This window comes from Monodon monoceros, unplaced genomic scaffold (genome assembly GCF_005190385.1).
Source record: "Monodon monoceros isolate NGI ecotype Baffin Bay Population unplaced genomic scaffold, NGI_Narwhal_1 Super_Scaffold_2, whole genome shotgun sequence".
NCBI lineage: Eukaryota > Metazoa > Chordata > Mammalia > Artiodactyla > Monodontidae > Monodon > Monodon monoceros.
In genome coordinates, this window is record NW_021703776.1 from 48,588,217 (window position 1) to 48,607,477 (window position 19,261).

At 37.4% G+C, this 19,261-nt stretch overlaps 1 protein-coding gene across 2 annotated transcripts in view; it reads left to right on the forward strand.

The window, feature by feature from the left end:
• Positions 1-19,261, forward strand: part of CALCR (calcitonin receptor) — a 157,668-nt gene that overhangs the window by 99,539 nt on the left and 38,868 nt on the right. For both annotated transcript variants that reach the window (XM_029233767.1, XM_029233766.1), the window contains exons 5-8: positions 120-230; positions 5,147-5,259; positions 10,923-11,014; positions 18,925-19,051. In XM_029233767.1, coding sequence (XP_029089600.1) covers positions 120-230; positions 5,147-5,259; positions 10,923-11,014; positions 18,925-19,051 — 443 coding nt within the window. The remainder of the gene's footprint in view (positions 1-119; positions 231-5,146; positions 5,260-10,922; positions 11,015-18,924; positions 19,052-19,261) is intronic.

The following is a 19,261-nucleotide window of genomic DNA, read 5'->3' on the forward strand; positions in this document are numbered from 1 at the left end:
TTTTAATATTTCCATGTCCAAGTGGAGAGTCCCAGAATAACTGTCTATGCACTGTTAAATCCTGCTGAGGATTCTACAGTTTTTGACAACTGTAATATAATTTCTTTCTAAATGGCCAGGTCTGTATTGCAACCGTACCTGGGATGGATGGTCCTGCTGGGATGACACACCGGCTGGAGTGCTCGCCCAACAGCACTGCCCAGATTATTTTCCGGACTTTGATGTAGCAGGTAGAGTATTTATTTTTATTGTATATTTTGCTATGAATCTTTTAGCATTTTTCTAGTTCTGAAAAGAAAATCAGATACAAAATATACTACCAAGTCATATTCTATGCAGTTTAGCACATTCTGAAGAATTTCCATAAATGAAATATTACCCAGTTGTCTAAGATTGCAAGCTGCCCTTATTTTTTAAGTCACATTGCTGATCAGTTATGCCCCTTAGTCATAAATTATATTAAATGTTAGATAAAAATGAAAATTTTATATATTTTAAATATTTAATATTAAATTTTAATAAAAGTAATATTTCTAAAACTGAACAGTTTTATTTAAATGTGTAGTTTTTAAAATTTTTCAGTTGTCTTACATTTGATGACTTATGCAAATGCTTGATGTAGAGTTTGTGCGTACTGGGCTGGTAAAACAAGCATAATGGAAATTTGATGTAACCTTGAAAATTGTATAAAACTGTCATGTGTAGGGAAGATAAATTAGAAAGTGGTAACTCCAGACATTTACCAGATTTCTGCTCCAACAGTAGATTATTAAAATATGCTCAGTAAATAAGACCAGTTAAATTAAAATGGATTGTAGTAACCCAGCTGTGTGCCCAGCCCAACATGAACAGCCAACAGATGTGTGTTAAGTGAATTTGGTGTTACTTTTACAATTAAAGTTAATTAGTAACATGGGAATATTTTCATTGACTATCATTTTTTAACTTTCCAAAACATTTTCATATATAGTATCTCATTTTATACTCACATAATATTTGACATAAAACCACAAGTGAACCCAAGTCTCCTGAGCTCTTACCTATCCCTTTCTTTCTAAGTAAGGGCAACAGTCTTAGAAAAGCATTTGAGAAATAATATTTCTAAATCACCGTACAAACTTATGCAGGTTGAAGTACTTTCAGAACTTTCAAGGGGGAACATCGTTTTCCTTCAGGCCTCAGTCTAGCCTCACTGTTATGGTTAGAAGTTGGGCGGCGATGCTTAGGCAGGAGTACCAGGTGCCAAGTGAAGTGAGAAGCTAGGGGCCGAAGTTATGCGTCTTAGTATTGTCATCTATCCAAATAGAATGGAAGTCTGGAATCCAAGATGCTCAGTGGTGAGTGGTCGGGAGCCAAGGCAAAGGGATGTATGAAAAGTAGGTATGAGGTTGTTCAACAGCCTCAATCCAGAGATTAGGCACTTGGGGCTGGGAAATGGCATTGGATAGCTGCTAGTAGTAAGTGATTCTCAACTTGGCTGAGAAGCTGGGGAGCTTTAAAAAATAATCCTGATCCCTGGTACCATCCCAGATATTCTGATTTAGTTAGTTTGGAGTGCAACCTGGACATCAAGATGTTTAAATGTTCTTGTGACTAAATTGTGCAGCCAAGATGAAACTGTGTTAAACAATAAAGTCCAGATAAGAAAGTGGCTGGTACCAGCAAAGTGCACTTAGTAGCTCTTCCAGTAAGAGGCAGAGCACATTATCCGATGAGACTGATACAAGCCATAGTGGAAAGAGGGTCCCCGAGGAATAAAAGGTAGTAGCTGCCCAGCTCCAGGAACTGTAGGTATCAGGGCCAGAAAAGTTCCGTTCTAGGAGACTGGATAGAAAATCTGTCCCATTGAAATAAACCTGGGATTAAGATACTTAAAAAGGAATATAATCTTCATTACAAAGGAGATCCTGATGCTGGAACTAAGTGGGTCCAGATACAGACACATTGCATAAGTCCCTGTTAAGGGGTGAGATTTGTTCCTGAGAGTACAGCAAGCCTGAGCCTGCAGGAAGCGTTCAGGTGGCTCTAGATGTTGAAACTAGAGCCACTAGTTGACTGGTGTGGGGACTGAGCTCCCAGAACACAGGTCATTCCACCTCAAGCTCCGTATCTCTTCTAATAAGATGTGGAATAACAGAGCACAGTAACCCCGCCGCACCTCACGGTGCTCACCTTCTTCCTCCTTCCTTCAGTGACCTCTAGGGAATAGGGCCGGGGAGAGAGCTAGAACACCCAATTAGAGGAAGGGGACGCCAGGGTCCTGACAAGAGAGGATCATCTTTGAATTATCTGGTCTGGACTAGAAGTAGCATTTTGAAGAGAAGACTCAGTGTTTTGTTTTGTTTTTTTGCTTAAGATGGAAAAATCAACCTTCTCTTTCAGATTTTTCCAAGACTTGTTGGGTCAGACTTTCTACCACATTTCAGGGTTAACCAACCCATCTGGTTACCCACACTTATTGTCTGTGAATGACGAGAGGTTATTTCCCGCAGACTGAAAGTGAGGACATGAGTTAAGATGGAAAACAGCAGTCATACAATAAAATTTATGCAAGAAAGTTTCTGGAATCCAGATTAGAGCAATTAGTCTATCCCTGAGACAATGTTTGGGAGATGCTTTTTGTGCTTCCTTCAAGAATGAGATACAAAGTGCAACCCCAGTGAGAAGAGATAATGGAAATGGGATTGCAGTGGGGCACTTTTAAAACCAGCTCAGGCCAGCCACTTCTAGGAATTCTCATTTTGTTGGAAGAGTTGGGATGTGAAGAGAGAAAGGACTTAGTGCTATGCCCTGCTCAGCACTACCTTCCTGTAAACTCTAACTAAATGCTATTTGATAGTAGTCCCCCAGGTCTTTATCGACTGTTCCCAATAAATGATGCTTCATTAATCTTGATCTGACAGCCACATTAGAGGTAACATGAGTGGCACAAAGAGCTGTCTTGCAATCAAGGCTGCAAGGCCAGTTCCAAAGCAGCAATGGGCCCTTGCCAAAGTGGCTGTAATTATTAACTAAAAGGCAAGTTTGGGGTCACAAAACAGGGATTTCCAGGCATAGATCCATTTTTTCAGCCTGATTTTTAGATTCCTCTCAGCTGGGGGACAAATCCACTTTAAAAGAAAGGCAAACCTTAAAAATACCTATATTCAACAAATTTAAATTCTTTAGTATTTTACCATTGACCCAAGCTGTACCTTGATGATACATACAACAGTTTAATGAAATGACAGATTTCATTTTAAACAAAGTGCTTGGTAAAAGACAGGTAGGTAATGAAAGAGTGTATAACAGTATTGAAATTCCAAAGAGGCTGAGTCTGAAGGAATATGCTAGAGTATAAAAAGCAAATCCTTATTAGGAGGGATTTAAGGGCAGGAGTCAAACACTCAATCAGCAGTAATGGGACAGAGCCAAAGTGGCCAACATATGGTTGAGGACAGTGATTCTCAACCCTGATACCCTTTGGAATCAATGAGCTTCTTAAAGATGCCGGTGTCTGGCACCTCTTCAGATTAATGGAACACAAATCTCTGGGGACTGGGTTTTGAGCATCTGGAAAAAGCTCCTCCATGTGAATCTAGACTGAAGGAAGCATGCTGCCTCTTCACCGGGCAGTTCAAACTTAGACTATTTTAGAGGGAAGTGCCAATCTCAGAGCACGTGCAGAGAGGCTTCAGGCTGTGAGGGGACAGCATGTGTGGTGAGAGTGAATAGGGGTGTTTGGTTTAGAGAGGGAGGTTAGAGTAGATGTAGCCTTCCGTCAAATATTGAAAGATTTGCCAGGTGGAGGATGACAGTTTCTTGATAGCTGCAACAGTTAGAACCAGGAAATGCCTAGATCCAGACCTGAGTTAAATCCAAACAAAACAATATTTCCTACAGTGCCGTCCGTGATTGGAAAGGACTTCCTCAGGAGGAACACCCTCTTCCGTAGAACACATTACCCTATATAGCTGCATAACTTTGTAAAAACCAAATTATATTCATTTCAATAAAACAAAACTACTTTCTAACAATACGTTAAAGATAAAATGCTGCATTACAAACCACTTTTTTTTAATTGCAAGTAAGCTTAGAATGGTCGTTGACAAAGCATTAACTAAATCATTGACCAGTTTTCAACATCAATTTTTCCCTGCTGGTTAGTGCTAACCCTTTTGGAAACGTTGGTGTCCAGTGGTGATTCTTTAAATAGTTTTTGTCCAATGGCAGTCACAGTAAATTCGCAATTTAAAAGTTTTCTACTTAACATTGAAACAGATTTACATTAAGCGATGATGATTCTAACAGGCGCTTTGAAACACCTTTTGTTTGAAAAATGTGTTTTTTCATCCATTTTTAATCATTGTTGGAGTAGATATATTACAAACAAGTCTACAGTTTTCAGTTTAAATCTTGTGCTGAGTTTGGTAGTATCTGTTTCATTCATATGATGAAAAATTATGAATTTCACCCTAAAAACTGCCAAAGTTAAAATAATTTTCATACTAGCTCTTAGCATGTTGATTTGACTAACCGCAACTTCTGATAGAAAATTATTTTAAATGCTATCAGATCTAAGTAATATTTCAGCAAAATAAATTTTTTAACATTAATTGTTTCTTAGCCTTTAAAACAATGACAAATATTAGTATATGATTCTGATTTCCATATCCTCGTGCTAAAAGAAAAACACCAGAAACCATATATAAAAGGGTTTTCCATAGGTGTGATAGCTCTTTGCCTTTGCCAATGAAGAACAATGCTTCAAAAACATTATCCCTATGAAACTATCAAAAAAAAAACTATGTGAGGATTGCAAACACACTGGTAAAATCTCTTTTCATATTTTACCAGTTCAGGATTGTTATATGATCTCTAAGCAATAAACGCATTGGAGAGGTACTTTGGAGAACTAGAAAAAGTCTGAATAACTCAGAATAAGTTTGGCAAAGCAAAATGGAGATAACAATGCTTCACATGACTTTGCTGAAGCTAAATTGAAGCAATGCATATTAAAGCATCCTGTATAATGCAGGATTCGAGGTAGTCTCTATTGACGTTCAAGTTCTATAAAGTGATTAACACTTTGGAATGGCTTTTAAGCTTTAACTTATTGTTTTTCCTTCTTGTTATTTTGAGATAGTAAGTTTTGTTTCATTAACAGAAAAAGTTACAAAGTACTGTGAGGAAGACGGGCTTTGGTACACGCACCCTGACAGCAACATATCCTGGTCCAACTATACTATGTGTAACGCTTTCACTCCTGAGAAGATGCAGGTAGGTTCTATTTCAAATTTCAGTATTGGGTGAGAATGCCATCATCTGTGCATGGAAATTTATGCCTAATTATAAAACACCTGCTACCAAGACGCCAACTATTTTGTAGAAGGAAATCAGATAATGACCTGTCAATTCTAGGGACTCTGTGAAGTGGCACTAGAGAAAATGATGTTTTACTTCTTGGTTGGCATTCAGTCAGTGAGAGTTCTGTGAGCATGTGGAATCAGGCCATTTGTGGCAAGGGGAACATGTCCATGGAGCAAATGATGGGATTCCCTGCAGTGCCAGACATTAGGCAGCATTTCCAGGAACTGCCTTAACATCTCTTCTCCTGGAAGAGTTCCAAAACTACAGATTTCTCCACAAGTCACCAGCTAACGGTTGTCCGCATCCCTGTCCTGAGATGTCTATGACAGTTTTACTATCAAGCCTTGAAGGAACTCTAAGAATGGGGCTTCTCATAAGCCCACTGATAAGCGTGTGGCTGTTTAGATTATTTTCAGTGGAAGTCCATTCTAACTTGCTACTTCTTGTGTCTTACTGGCTGTTAAATATTTTTACTATCTTAGCTTAGAAACATTTAAGCCAGTGGGGTGGGGCGGGGGAGTGGGGGGCAGATAGCTACTGCCTTCTTCAGATGCTTCAGAAATCTGAAAAGATCATTAAGTCTACCACCAGCCTCCTCTCCCTACAGAGCTGGGAGAAACCGTTGGTCAGCGTTTAGCACACAGGGCATCTCTGCACAGCCCTGGTGGCTGCAAGAGAAACCTATTGTTTCCTTCAAAGATAGGCCTGTATGCTCAGTTATTGCGAAGTTGGAAGCTATACGCACATCAGTGCTTTTGTTTCCTATAAAGAAGCTTTATGAGTATAGAAATTTTTCCTTCCATTAGAAACAAAATAAACAACAATTAAAAACAAAGAAGATGAATAGATAGCTTAGAGACCAGTTGACTAGAGGGACATCTCGTCACAGGCACAGGCTGAGGGCACCAAAGCCAGTTACCGCTTCCACAAATTGCTAAGTCACCCCTGAGAGTCAAGACACATGCCTACATCCTAGAGCTATTTATTTAATAAGGTCTGATTGAAATGACATGTCAATGAGTAAGGAATTTCCTGAATGAATGCTGATTACTTTACAGCAAAAAAATTTAACTCTTTTAACTGAATTGTTAGAAAGAGTGCACATCAAAATAAACAATTCTCAGTGCTGCCACATTTGACCTCTTCACACACTCTGGCCACATCTGAGAAGGAAATAAAGTATTTTAAGAATAAATACTCCCCTCTAGGCACCTAACATAATGATTGAAATTCTATGCACAAATCTTCCGTCTATATACAGGAAAAAAAAAAAAAAAGAGAAATCAACCTAGAATTTATTTAAATAAAAAAACAAACACTTATCAGTCTTAAGAATGATACAAAAATGGCAAATAAATTATGAGCTGTTGATTTAACCTTACACAGTTAGACAATTCTATTTCAGAAGCATAAATATTTTTTAAAGTATTCTAGAGGCAACTGAAAGAAAATGAATTAAATTATATAAAATTTCCTTACAAATAAAATATGCAGAGATAAAAATAAAATACTGGCATTCCTATATATCCAAATTAAAAACAGTACTTTAAATGGCAAGGGGACTCAATATGGTAAACTATTTAAAAGGGAAAACTGTTAGAAAATGCTACACCTGTTTTTGTCTAGTGGTAAAGTTAGAAAAAGAGCCAGAAAATGAATTCCTGGGGAAAAAAGACAGGAGCTGAGTGTTTTCTTGCAAAGATTCCTAAATACCTCCTAAGAAGGGACCTACAAGCTATACTGAAGTTTTTATCAGTTCTAGGTATAAACCAACTATTCCAGATTTACTATCATTACCTGCAAGGATAAAAAGCACTGTTAGCAGAGCAGTATCAACAATGAAACTGACGAACAATATGTAAATGCCTAGTGAAATGATGCAACCACAATTCAGGATAAGTTGACACATTCATTTTGAAACTCTAAGGCCTACAAGGCAATACCTGTTTCTGTCTAGCAATAATGCACATAACCAAACAAAGGGCTCTGTTTTGTGAGCCTTTTAAGCAGAATTAGTGTTTCAATCTCAGACCCTTCACAAAGAAATTGATAAGAATCAAAATGTTCAAGGGTAATGATTTGTACATAAATGGTGCGTTTCTCCCAGGAATTCAAAGAACTCCATAGAAATTTTCCAGCTTATCTACACTGCATTCACATTCATACCAGGACCCAATAAGTTACTGAAAATACCTTAAGTTCCTCCCACAACCCAATAACCTGTTGTGGGAGGGAACTTAACACCAGAAGCCCAGAGATTATGTTGTCCTCCTTTCAAGCCATTGCCCTCTCTGAGTCTCTGTTTTTTTCACCCGCAAAATGGATATTACAGTCTCTCTTTCTCCCAGACAAAATAGAATACAGGGTGCCCAACTCTGAAAACATGTTAGGAGCTTAGAGAGTTCTACCTATCAGTAAATAAAGAAGGAAATGATCCACTATTGTCAGAGAAGTGTCATAGGTCCACCTGCCCCTAAATGTCTCTCCCATTGGCATCATAAACATAAAAGGCAACGCTGGAAAATATAACAGTGTGGAATAACATAAGTAAAGAACTTAGATTTAAATGCTGAGCTATGTCTACTGCTGGTCAAAGATTATACCTAAGAGGTGCTATTTCTTTTCAATTTGGAACACACATTTTAGTTTGTTGAAAATTAGAGTTAGGGATTCATTGTATTTTTTTTCCATATCACTGTTCAACTGACCCAGCAACATTTATTGAAAAGACCATCCTTTCCCTACTGCCCTATAGCATCACCATTATCATATATCAAGTGACCATACATGTCACTACATGCTTCTGGACTGCGTTGCACAGGTCTATTTGTCTCTCCTTGCACCAGTATCACACTGCTGGATTCCAGTGGCTTTATAACAAATGATGCTCCATAGAGTAGGTCTTACCACTGTGTTCTTCAAGATTGTCTTGGCTATATTTTTTCTTTGTATTTTCAGTGCAAATTTTAGAAGCAGTCTGTCAAATTTTACATGCAAAGAAACCTTGTGATCAGTTTGAAAATTTTGAGATCTTTATCTTCCAACCATTGAATAGAATATATCCCTCTATTCATCTCTGTCTTTAATATCGCTCAATAATGTTTTATAGATTTCTGTGTAGAGCTCACACGCATCCTTCTGCAGATTTTTTTTTTTAAGTTATTTATTTATTTATTTTTGGCTGCGTTGGGTCTTCGTTGGTGCGTGCGGGCTTTCTGTAGTTGCGGCGAGCGGGGGCTACTCTTCCTTGTGGTGCGCAGGCTTCTCATGGTGGTGGCTTCTCTTGTTGTGGAGCATGGGTTCTAGGCATGCGGGCTTCAGTAGTTGTGGCTTGCGGGCTCTAGAGCGCAGGCTCAGTAGTTGTGGTGCACGGGCTTAGTTGCTCCGCAGCATGTGGGATCTTCCCGGGCCAGGGCTCAAACCCATGTCCCCTGCATTGGCAGGCGGATTCTTAACCACTGCGCCACCAGGGAAGTCCCCCTTCTGCAGATTTATTCTCAAGCATTTGATTTTTTAATGCAATTGTAAATGCCACATTTGAAATTTTATTATTTGTTGTTTATGTATTAAAACTGTTCTCATTTTTTTATCCAACAATTTTTATAAAACTCACTTATTAATTTTAGTAATTTATAAATTTTATATTTTATATGTATAGTATTATATCAGCTGCAAATAATAACAGATGGATTTCTAGGTAGCCATTAAATTAATCTACTTTCTGTCTCTAAGAGATTTGCCTTTTCTGGACATTTCATATTAATAGGATTATACAATATGTGGGTTTTTGTGACTGGCTTCTTTCACTTAGCTTGATGTTTTCGATGTTCGTCCATGTTATAGCATGTGTAAGTACTTCATTCCTTTCTATGGCTGAATAGTATTCCATTCTGTGGACAAACCACATATACCAGTTGATGGACATTTATGTTATTTCCACTTTTTTTTTTTTTTTTTGCGGTACGCGGGCCTCTCACTGTTGTGGCCTCTCCCGTTGCGGAGCACAGGCTCTGGACGCGCAGGCTCAGCGGCCCTGGCTCACGGGCCCAGCCGCTCCGCGGCATGTGGGATCTGTCCGGACCGGGGCACGAACCCATGTCCCCTGCATTGGCAGGCAGACTCTCAACCACTGCGCCACCAGGGAAGCCCCTAAACATTTTGTGTACAAGTTTTTGTGTGCACATATGTTTTCATTTATCTTGGGTCGTCTTTTTCTTGATCAGTCTTGTTAAGGGGTATTGAAATTATTTTTTTTGTAAGAACTAGGTTTTGTCTTTGATCCACTCAATATATATTCAAGTTCTCTTTATCATTTCTATTTCCTCTCTTTTACATTCTTAAAGTTTAATTTTCTTTAGATGGAAATTTAGGTCATTGATTTTCAATCTTCTTTTCTCACATATGCATTTTAGTCTTTAAACTTCCCTCTATGCACAGCTTCATCTACATCCAAAAAGTTTTGGTGTGTCGTTGTGAGTTCTTCTTTGATCCAGTGTTTATTTAGAAATATATTGTTTGCTTTTCAACAATATGAAGGTGTTTTTTAAGTTATCTTTTTATTAATGATTTCTAGAGTATTATGGTCAGTGAAGATGCTATTTAAGATTTTAATTACTTGAAATATATTCATTTGCTTTACTGACTAGTGTATGTCAATTTGGATATTCTTTGTGCATTTGAAAAGAATGGGTATTCTGCAGATGTTGTGTGCGATGCTTATTATATGTGAATTAGTGAAGTTTGTTGAGCATGTTGTTCAAATCTTCTATAGCTAGATTTTTCCTCCCTGTGTTCATTCTATTGATTACTAGGAGCTGTCAGTTTTTGCTTTATGCTCTGTGTGGTTTGAGTTTATATTATTAGGTGCATAGACATTTAGCATTGCTGTATCATCCTGACTTAACATCTGGACTCGTATGATATCACACCAGTTTTCTTATGGTTAGTGTTTACCTGGGCCATCTTTTCTCATCCTTTCACATCCAATATTTCTGTATCCCTGTATTAAATAATGTTCCTTACAACATATAATTGCTTTAAAAATCATCTATTCCAACCTCATGATTTTACACATGAGGACTACTGCAGTCTGGAAAATTGAAGTGACTGGACCTATGAGTGTCACACAAACACTTAACGATAATACTCTGAGTAAAGAACGCTCTATTGAATCCCATCTTCTATTCTTCCCACCATGTCATGCATATTCCAGTAAAACTGATATTCTTAGGAAAGTTAATCTATTAATCCAATTTATAATTCAATATAATTTAATTCTCTGAAATATTTGTTATCATTTTAGTCATTTTTTTAAAGGAGAAAAACATTTGTTGATTTACACTATTTAAAAATAAACGTTTTCGGGCAGAAATTGAGACACAGATGTAGAGAACAAACGTATGGACACCAAGGGGGGAAAGCGGTGGGGGGGGTGGTGTGATGAATTGGGCAATTGGGATTGACATGTATACACTGATGAAAAAAATAATAATAAAAATAAACTGTTTTCCCTCTTCTATAATAATTTATTCACCTATCTGCTTTAGTAACTGGTTTTGTTGTTGTTGTTGCAGAATGCATACATTCTGTACTACTTGGCTATTGTGGGTCATTCTATGTCGATGTTCACCCTGGTGATTTCTCTGGTGATTTTCATGCTTGTTAGGTAAGTACACCTATAGCATCTGCCTTTTATTTTCTTCTCTTAGGCACTAAAATAAATGGTATACTCTGCAAGAGTGTTGGGCAGGGAGAAGTCTGCTGATTACAAGACATGTAACACTGGGAGTCATGAAGTAGCAAGAAAAATGAAATTAATTAAAGTATGTTTTTTAACCCTATCTTTGAGGAAAATAGGATGGATACATATAATTTTCAAAGGCGATATGCCTCCTTTCCAAAATGAAATAATCCTGTGAGCCCGTAAATACACTGCATTAACATGGTAAAGTTCCACTTACCATGGCTAAGCTTCCATGAAGTATTGAGGAAATAATCCTCCTCCTTCTTTTACCCTTACTCTAAAATATGGAGGTGGCCACAAGTTCAAACACACCCTGCTTAATTATGAGCTGTACTGTAAGTGGATTTGGCCAGAAGAGAAGTGGGGCTGGTAAGGCCATGATCATGTTCAGCCAGAAAAGGAAGTTTCTTTTGGCCTTAACTAACTCAGCCAGAGTCAAGGAGAACCTCTAGAAGAAGATGGCCTGTTGTCAAGTGTCAGTTTTTTGCCCTTGCACACCTACCATTGTTAACTGAAAGTGTCTTCTAAGAACTACAAGAAACAAAATTCCAATGAGGGTTTCTATTCTGAGGCTGTGTCCATACTAATGATTGCATTACCTATTGCAAAATGATTAAGTTGATATAGATACTGATTTTACAATAATGGAGAATTTAAAATATTCTATAGTTTTAGGAATGACCACAATGTATGTGAGATAGTAACATGTTAAATTTGATCCTAAAAACATGTCCTAAATTTCGTGGCATTTTTTTAAATCAAAGGCAGGAGGCATGCTACAGTGCTATTTCCTTCCACTGATACTTTTTTTAGTGATATTATACAAATGATTAAGAAAAGTTCATAGGCACAGACTACAAATAATTCTCCACACTTAAAAGATGTGATATGTAATTAAATGTATAGTGATTTATATAAAATAACAATCTTAATTTGACTTTTGTTAAAATATTGCCATGATAATACTAGAAGAAATTAAACCAAGGGGAGAATCACACTTACCACACCCTTAATACAACTACAATTATTCTTTCCCTTGACCCTATTTTTTTTTTTTTTTTTGGCGGTACGCAGGCCTCTCACTGTTGTGGCCTCTCCCGTTGCGGAGCACAGGCTCCGGACGCGCAGGCTCAGCGGCCATGGCTCACGGGCCCAGCCGCTCCGCGGCATGTGGGATCTTCCTGGGCTGGGGCACAAACCCGTGTCCCCTACGTCGGCAGGCGGACTCTCAACCACTGTGCCACCAGGGAAGCCCTCCTTGACCCTATTTTTAATCTTTGCCTATAACTTACATCATAATTACATATTGTATTATGTCAACATCATCAATTTATGTTGATTAAACAATATAACTGAATAGCAAGTTTTTAACTGAATAGCAAATAATAACAAATAAGCAGAGAGTGAGCTTCTTCCATATTTGGTTTAATAGGAGAAAGACTGATAAAGCAACAAGACATGAAGGATTAATTATTAGAATAATTTTTTCAATTATAATCAGAATACAGCAGAGTAAACACATAGCATGATTAATCTTTGAATGTCTATTCATTTTTCAACTACACTTGACCACAGAGCAAAAATACATCATCATGGCTCTCATATAACTTTGATTAAAAAGTCTGTCACTAAAAGTCTATTCTTTAAATTTGTAACTCTGCAATTAATAAATGTACACAGGACTTTAAAGATAAAAAAATGTCGAGGGAGATTTCTTAGTTCTTCTCCAGTCACTTAAATAAGTGATGAGGTCTGAGAGCCAAATCAGCAAAGAAAGTAAGAATGTTCTTTAAATAATTTCTCTATTAAGCCACTAAAGATGGGTGTTTAAAAAGTGTAGCACATAGGCAAAGTGAAATATTTCTCAATTCCAGTTAGTCCCAAAATAAAATTAATCTGGTAAAATCCTTGGGAGTGGGGGCATACTATATAGGAAGCACAGATTTTGCCCTTACTGTCTCTCTGTTTCAAGAACCTTCCAAACAGTAACTTAAGTCTTGGGAGGAAAAACATGTCTTATTGAGGTAGAATCTGAATATAACAATGGGAGGACACAAAGTGAAACGGTTGTTTCTCTAGGGTACACACAGTAAAAGGTGACTAGGATACAAAAAACACACATGCTGAGACGCTAAATATTCAAATCCAGAAGCAGTCATGTCGGATTTTTATACCTGTTCTTAATCTTACCTTAAAGATTTGCCCAAACTAAAACTATCAATGCCGTCTGTTTTCCTTAAAGTATGTTTCTAATTCGTCACATTTTTTCTTACATTTGGATTTCAGAAATATTCAAAGTGACTGTGAAAATAAAAATAAAATAACTGATTTATGACTGCATTTTATCTTTTAATTAGAAATATTTTCCCAGGTGCTTTTCAAACACTCAACATCACCCTTGTGATATTTACTGCACATTACAAGGGGAGGTTTTACAATTTATGTACTTAAATGGCATCATCGGTGTGAAACCTGAGCAAGCAATAATCATCACTCCCTTGCTTAATTCTGCACGCCCAGGGTTGAGTTATTTTGCAAAATCCAAATAATCAATTTCATAAAACGTTCATGAAACCAAAATGAGAAGTTACACTCAGCTCTGCTTCTGAGACCTAATGCCTCATTCATAATCATCCCATTGAAATCTCACTCTAAAATCCTAACATGTGCCTTCTAGGGTCTATGAAAAGGAATAACCCTGCAGGTGTCCTTCTCAAACCAGCAGGCCAGGAAGGCCTGCAGAGGAGTTACTGAATATATGGGAGGCTGTAGAACTGCCAATACTTTGCTAAAAATCCTGGGGTATTACTCAGAATGAGATCATTACGGCGTGCCGCTAATCTTAATGTGATTTTACTGTGAGCATTCAGGAGAAGATAAAAGGCAGGACTGTGTAACCTGAAACAAATAAGAATCACACTCCCTGTGCTATTGGAAAATGATTGTAGAAATATATATAAAGTCTTCATTATTTTAAAAGAATAAAATTGAACTTCTAGGCCCTCTTCAAGATAAAGGAAAATTTTTTCAGTGATTTAAATCATAGAAAAGGCAATACTGAAGATCTTAACTGTACAAAGTGGCAGAGTTAAAATAATATTCAGGATGATATACTGGTTACTTCTGATCCACCAATTAAAGGTTGAAAACAGCCTTTTTAGGATATTTGGTTTAGGACCTATACTGGGAAAAATAGTTAGGAGTAGTAACATGGAGAGGAATTAAATAGAACCATCACATTACTTAAGACTCCTCACGACTAGATGCCAAGTGTTAAATGTCAATAAGAGGGTTAAAATAAAAATACCTTTACAGAATACTGGCTTGAGAAAGTCACGTAAGTGGACATTTGTGTTTGTTTCCTGCCATTTTAAGCAAGTTTGCAATAAATTCACTTATCAGTTCCATGTACAATTTATCAATTTACATTTCTGCATAATAATTCTAAATACTAAAATATCTCACTGTTTTTTCTTAAGGAAGGTCCAATAATAGAACATTCATTAACATCCATTTTGACTACTTGGTACCAAAGTACTACTTGCTGATTAAATATTGTGAATATCAATTACTCTTGCCTGAAAGTTAACAGAGATATATGCTGAAAGAGAAGTGTGTTCATTGCATTACATTTTCTACATTACATTACACTGACCACGTTGGCCAAAAAAAAAAAAGTTTTCCACTGGGACCTCTAAAAGGAATATTGATTCCTCTATTACTCAGTACTCCCTATTATTCTATTTCACATCTTTATAGAGGATGGATAGATAACTATCTTATATAGTATCCTATTATACATCTCTGGCTGCCTTCCTGTTCCTCCAGAGAAACCATTAAATCAATGGCAGCAAAAACAGCCTCCTTTCTCCCAACCCACCCTTGACATGGCAGGACACCAAAGGTAACTGTTGGTCATCGCTTGGCACATGTTCACTCATAGAACAGTAGTAATAGGAAAAGAAGCGAGAGTTATGATTGAAAGGGAGTTCCTTAAGGATAAAGATTTTGTGCTAAATCCAAAGATATAAAGTCCTTGTCAGATAGGAAAGATGTATAACATACTGTTCTGAATTTTTCTAGGAGTTTTAATGCAATCCATTTCACATTCCCTCCTTCCCTCACTCCTCTTGTCCATCATGAACAAGGTATGATACCTAAGTAAAGGAAAACTTAAAGTTGTGCCTTGTCCTGTGATATCAAACTGATCTATGCAATCTGCAAGACTCAAGGCAAATATTAAGCACCTTCTCATACAACTTCAAGATCCTGCAAGCACACATATACACGCATAGGATACCAATAACTTGAAACAAAGTTTTCAATGTGAAAGATTTACACCAGGTAAATTAAAATCATAAATATGACATTTAGCTTTAACTTTAAAGTGTGGCATCTTGTGATTCATATGAAAGTAAATCGTTATCTCATCCTCACATGTGAATGACACCTTGATTGGGCCAAGACAGGAGTAGATTATATTGTCTTATCCTCCCACTCTTGGAGAATCTATAGTACTTATAGTTCCCTGTCACTCAGAGTAAGCAAGATCCTGTCCATCTAAATACCTGTGTTTTTTTTGTTTTTTGTTTTTTGTTTTTATCAAGAGGAATAAAGTAGAGCTAACATCTGGTTCATGCCATTTCTACTAAAGACATTTCAGGTCTGACAGGAAAATGCCCACTTCTCTCATGTTCATTCAGGCAACAGGATATTTGTATTGAGAACAATTAAACACATAATTTCTTAAGTTCAGTTAATCCTCGTCAGCATCCTATACCTCTTTCAGAACATTTATTATAATAGTAAATAATTATGTAATGTATAAGGTCCCTGAAAGCAGAAGCTGTCTGTTTTGTTTACCCATATATCCCTAGCATCTACAAGAGGGTTTGAATCAGAGTTGGATACACAGTAATATGTGTTGGATTATTGAAAGAATTTTAATAAATTTAAAGTACATTTAACTCGCTTCAAAAAGCTGAGTGTAAATGTCATCAAGTGTAGTAAAAATTTTAAAACTCAATAAGGAGAAATTATATTGAAATCTTCAAGAAACAGAGACTCATATATTAGTCATATTCTTCCTTTGGAACCTGACAGTTTATCCAGCTTTAAACCATCACTTTCTCATTGTGTACATAACACAGTACTGTATATAGGTTTTACGTAATGTTGAACAACAGGATAATGTCCAATATTAAGAATCTGGCAAATGTTCAGTATGATACAAAGTATGAAATAGGAGATCATCTAGCATTTAATGTAATTCTCTGTACTGGAAAAACTGTTTAGTGGTCACGGCTCAAAGAAAACTGCTATCATATAAAGATTTTTAATGCAAAAAAGAGTATTAAGGCCTACTGTGTGTCAGAAGCTGTGCTAGGTACACAAAACAAATTCCTTTGGCATTTCCATTCTAGTAAGAGAAAATAACAGGCAGTAAACAAATATACGATATGTCAGGAGGCAGTAAGTGTTAAGAAGAAAAAAAAACAACAGGGATACAAGGACCCAAGAGTAAGCTGGAGGTGGAGGAAGTATATTTTATTTAGGGCAGTTCTGGTTTACACAGGAGACTGAACATTAACCAGTTCTGTAAGCTAATATCCATTGACAGATTATTGAACCCTACCCAATCCAAAGAAAATCAGGCATGAGAATAGCAATGCTGAATGATGCATTCATCCATACTCCTTAGTTATGCATAATGTCAACTGTCGTTGGTTTAAGCCAGGCTGAATCCAATAATGAAAACACAGATATTTGCCTCCCAGTGAGAAGAATTATAAAATGCTATTACGACTGTATGAATAAATGGCAGGTCAGATGTTTAACAGTTACTTTATGGGAAGAGCTTATGCAGTATAAATGGGCATGATGTTTTACATAAATATTTTTTTCTTTTTAAAGCCTTAAATTTGCATCCTATTTTTTTTTTTTTTTCCTGGTATGCAAGCCTCTCACTATTGTAGCCTCTTCCATTGCGGAGCACAGGCTCCGGACGCGCAGGCTCAACAGCCATGGTGCACGGGCCCAGCCGCTCCACGGCATGTGGGATCCTCCTGGACTGGGGCACGAACCTGTGTCCCCTGCATCGGCAGGCGGACTCTCAACCACTGCGCCACCAGGGAAGCCCCCTGCATCCTACTTTCTATAGTACTGTTAAAAAACCAACTAGGTTCAGTTTATTTAACAAAATTTTCTGCTGCTACATAAAGTAGCACATGGTAGTGTGTGTGAGAAAAAGAGAGAGAGGGAGAGAAAGTTCTCCTCTAAACCCCATCTTTACCATTGGCTGCCTCCTGCATTCTACTCCTGCTCAACAAGTTGAGGATTTTAAAATATTCTGTATTAACTATTTACTAATACTTGTGCTTCCTGAAGAGTTGAAAAAGGTAGCTACAATAATCAAAATATGCTCTAACAGTTGCCCTTATTGCTTAAAGTTACTTTTTACTACAGATAATTGACAACTCATTTTTCCTTTGATTTGAAAATATAGGAAAGCATTTTCATGACCCATTTTTCCCCAGAATTTTCTTGTCAAAATGCCTGGGATTCTAGCTTTATTCCATGAAGATTTTTTAGGAGTAGTTACTATGATCACTCGTTGGCATCATTAAGTGAATGTTAACGTTAAATTTCTCACATTATGCTAAATATTTTTTGACTGGATCAAATATGGTAAACACGAGATTTTAATTCATCTAAGATAATCACTCCAATTTTGTTATAGCCGTCCTGCAGGCTGTCTACATTTGCATCAAAAAGTGAAATAAAAGGGGCTTCCCTGGTGGCGCAGTGGTTAAGAGTCCGCCTGCCGATGCAGGGGACACGGGTTCGTGCCCCGGTCCGGGAAGATCCCACATGCCGCGGAGCGGCTGGGCCCGTGAGCCATGGCCGCTGAGCCTGCGCGTCCGGAGCCTGTGCTCCGCGACGGGAGAGGCCACAGCAGTGAGAGGCCCGCGTACCGCAAAAAAAAAAAAAAAAAAAAAAATTGAAATAGGATATTCAAACTAATGTTTATTTAGATGAACATTCACACAAGTACAAATTTATGAAGTGGAGGAGAAAGGAATGAAAAATGCAGCAAACCGTTTAGTACGCCAGAGGTGGGACATGGCTGTTCCAACAAGCAGTGCATTTGGATAGGTCCCAGGTCCAAACCACACAGTGCCTCAGCACGAGATCAGATTTGAGACTAGTTAGAATTCTCTGCCTGTGTCTGAGCTCCACCATCAGGAGGACATGGAAAGAAGGAGCCATAGGGTTGATTTCCAGTTGGAATACAAGAAATAAGAAGGTATTAAAAGAAATGGTGAAAGAAAAGGATGACAGGATACTTAATAAAATCTGTGTATGTGATGGGCCAAGGACGTGGATTCAGTCAGGCTGTCAGGCAGCCTTGTTTCTGACTTCAGGCTCTGTTATCCCATTTGCCACTCAATTTCTGCCGGGTTACATCAATGGAGAGTCGACATTTCATCTGAAGCACAATTCCAAACCCTAATAGTTTCTCTTGTAAAAGTCCTTCTCTTAATTAATTTTATGACATTTGTTATCATTGAAAGTGATTTTTATCGCTCACTCTCTTAGTTATTGTAGGAAGTCACCCTGAGGACTGAAAACTATGAGCTACCAGAAAACTGTAAAAATCAGGCAGAAAGGTAGTAATGAGTCTTAAAGATGAAAACAGCTTCACTTATTTCTATATGTTCTTTCCTCTGTTGCTAAAGAAAATATTAAAAATATTTACAAAGTGGGTTTTTTTTCCAGGTACGTCAACATTTTGGCACTGGTTAATGCTTTCTGTTACTTTTTCCTTCCAGGAGCCTTAAGTGCCAAAGGGTGACTCTGCACAAGAACATGTTTCTGACTTACGTTCTGAATTCTATCATTATCATCATCCACCTGGTTGAAGTTGTGCCCAACGGAGAGCTCGTGAAAAGGGATCCGGTAAGCACTACATGATTTGTTTTTAATTCTATTTTCAAGGATATAATAAGTATAAGTAGTGAACATGGTGTCATTGTCTTACTTAAGCAGCTGCTTATATATATAATAATATTTTACAGTTGAGTTTTGCATTTAACAAGGCACATCATTTCTGTGTAATTATTGGAAGTAATGGTTATATGCTATAGTAAAGGGCTGGGAATAATAAAG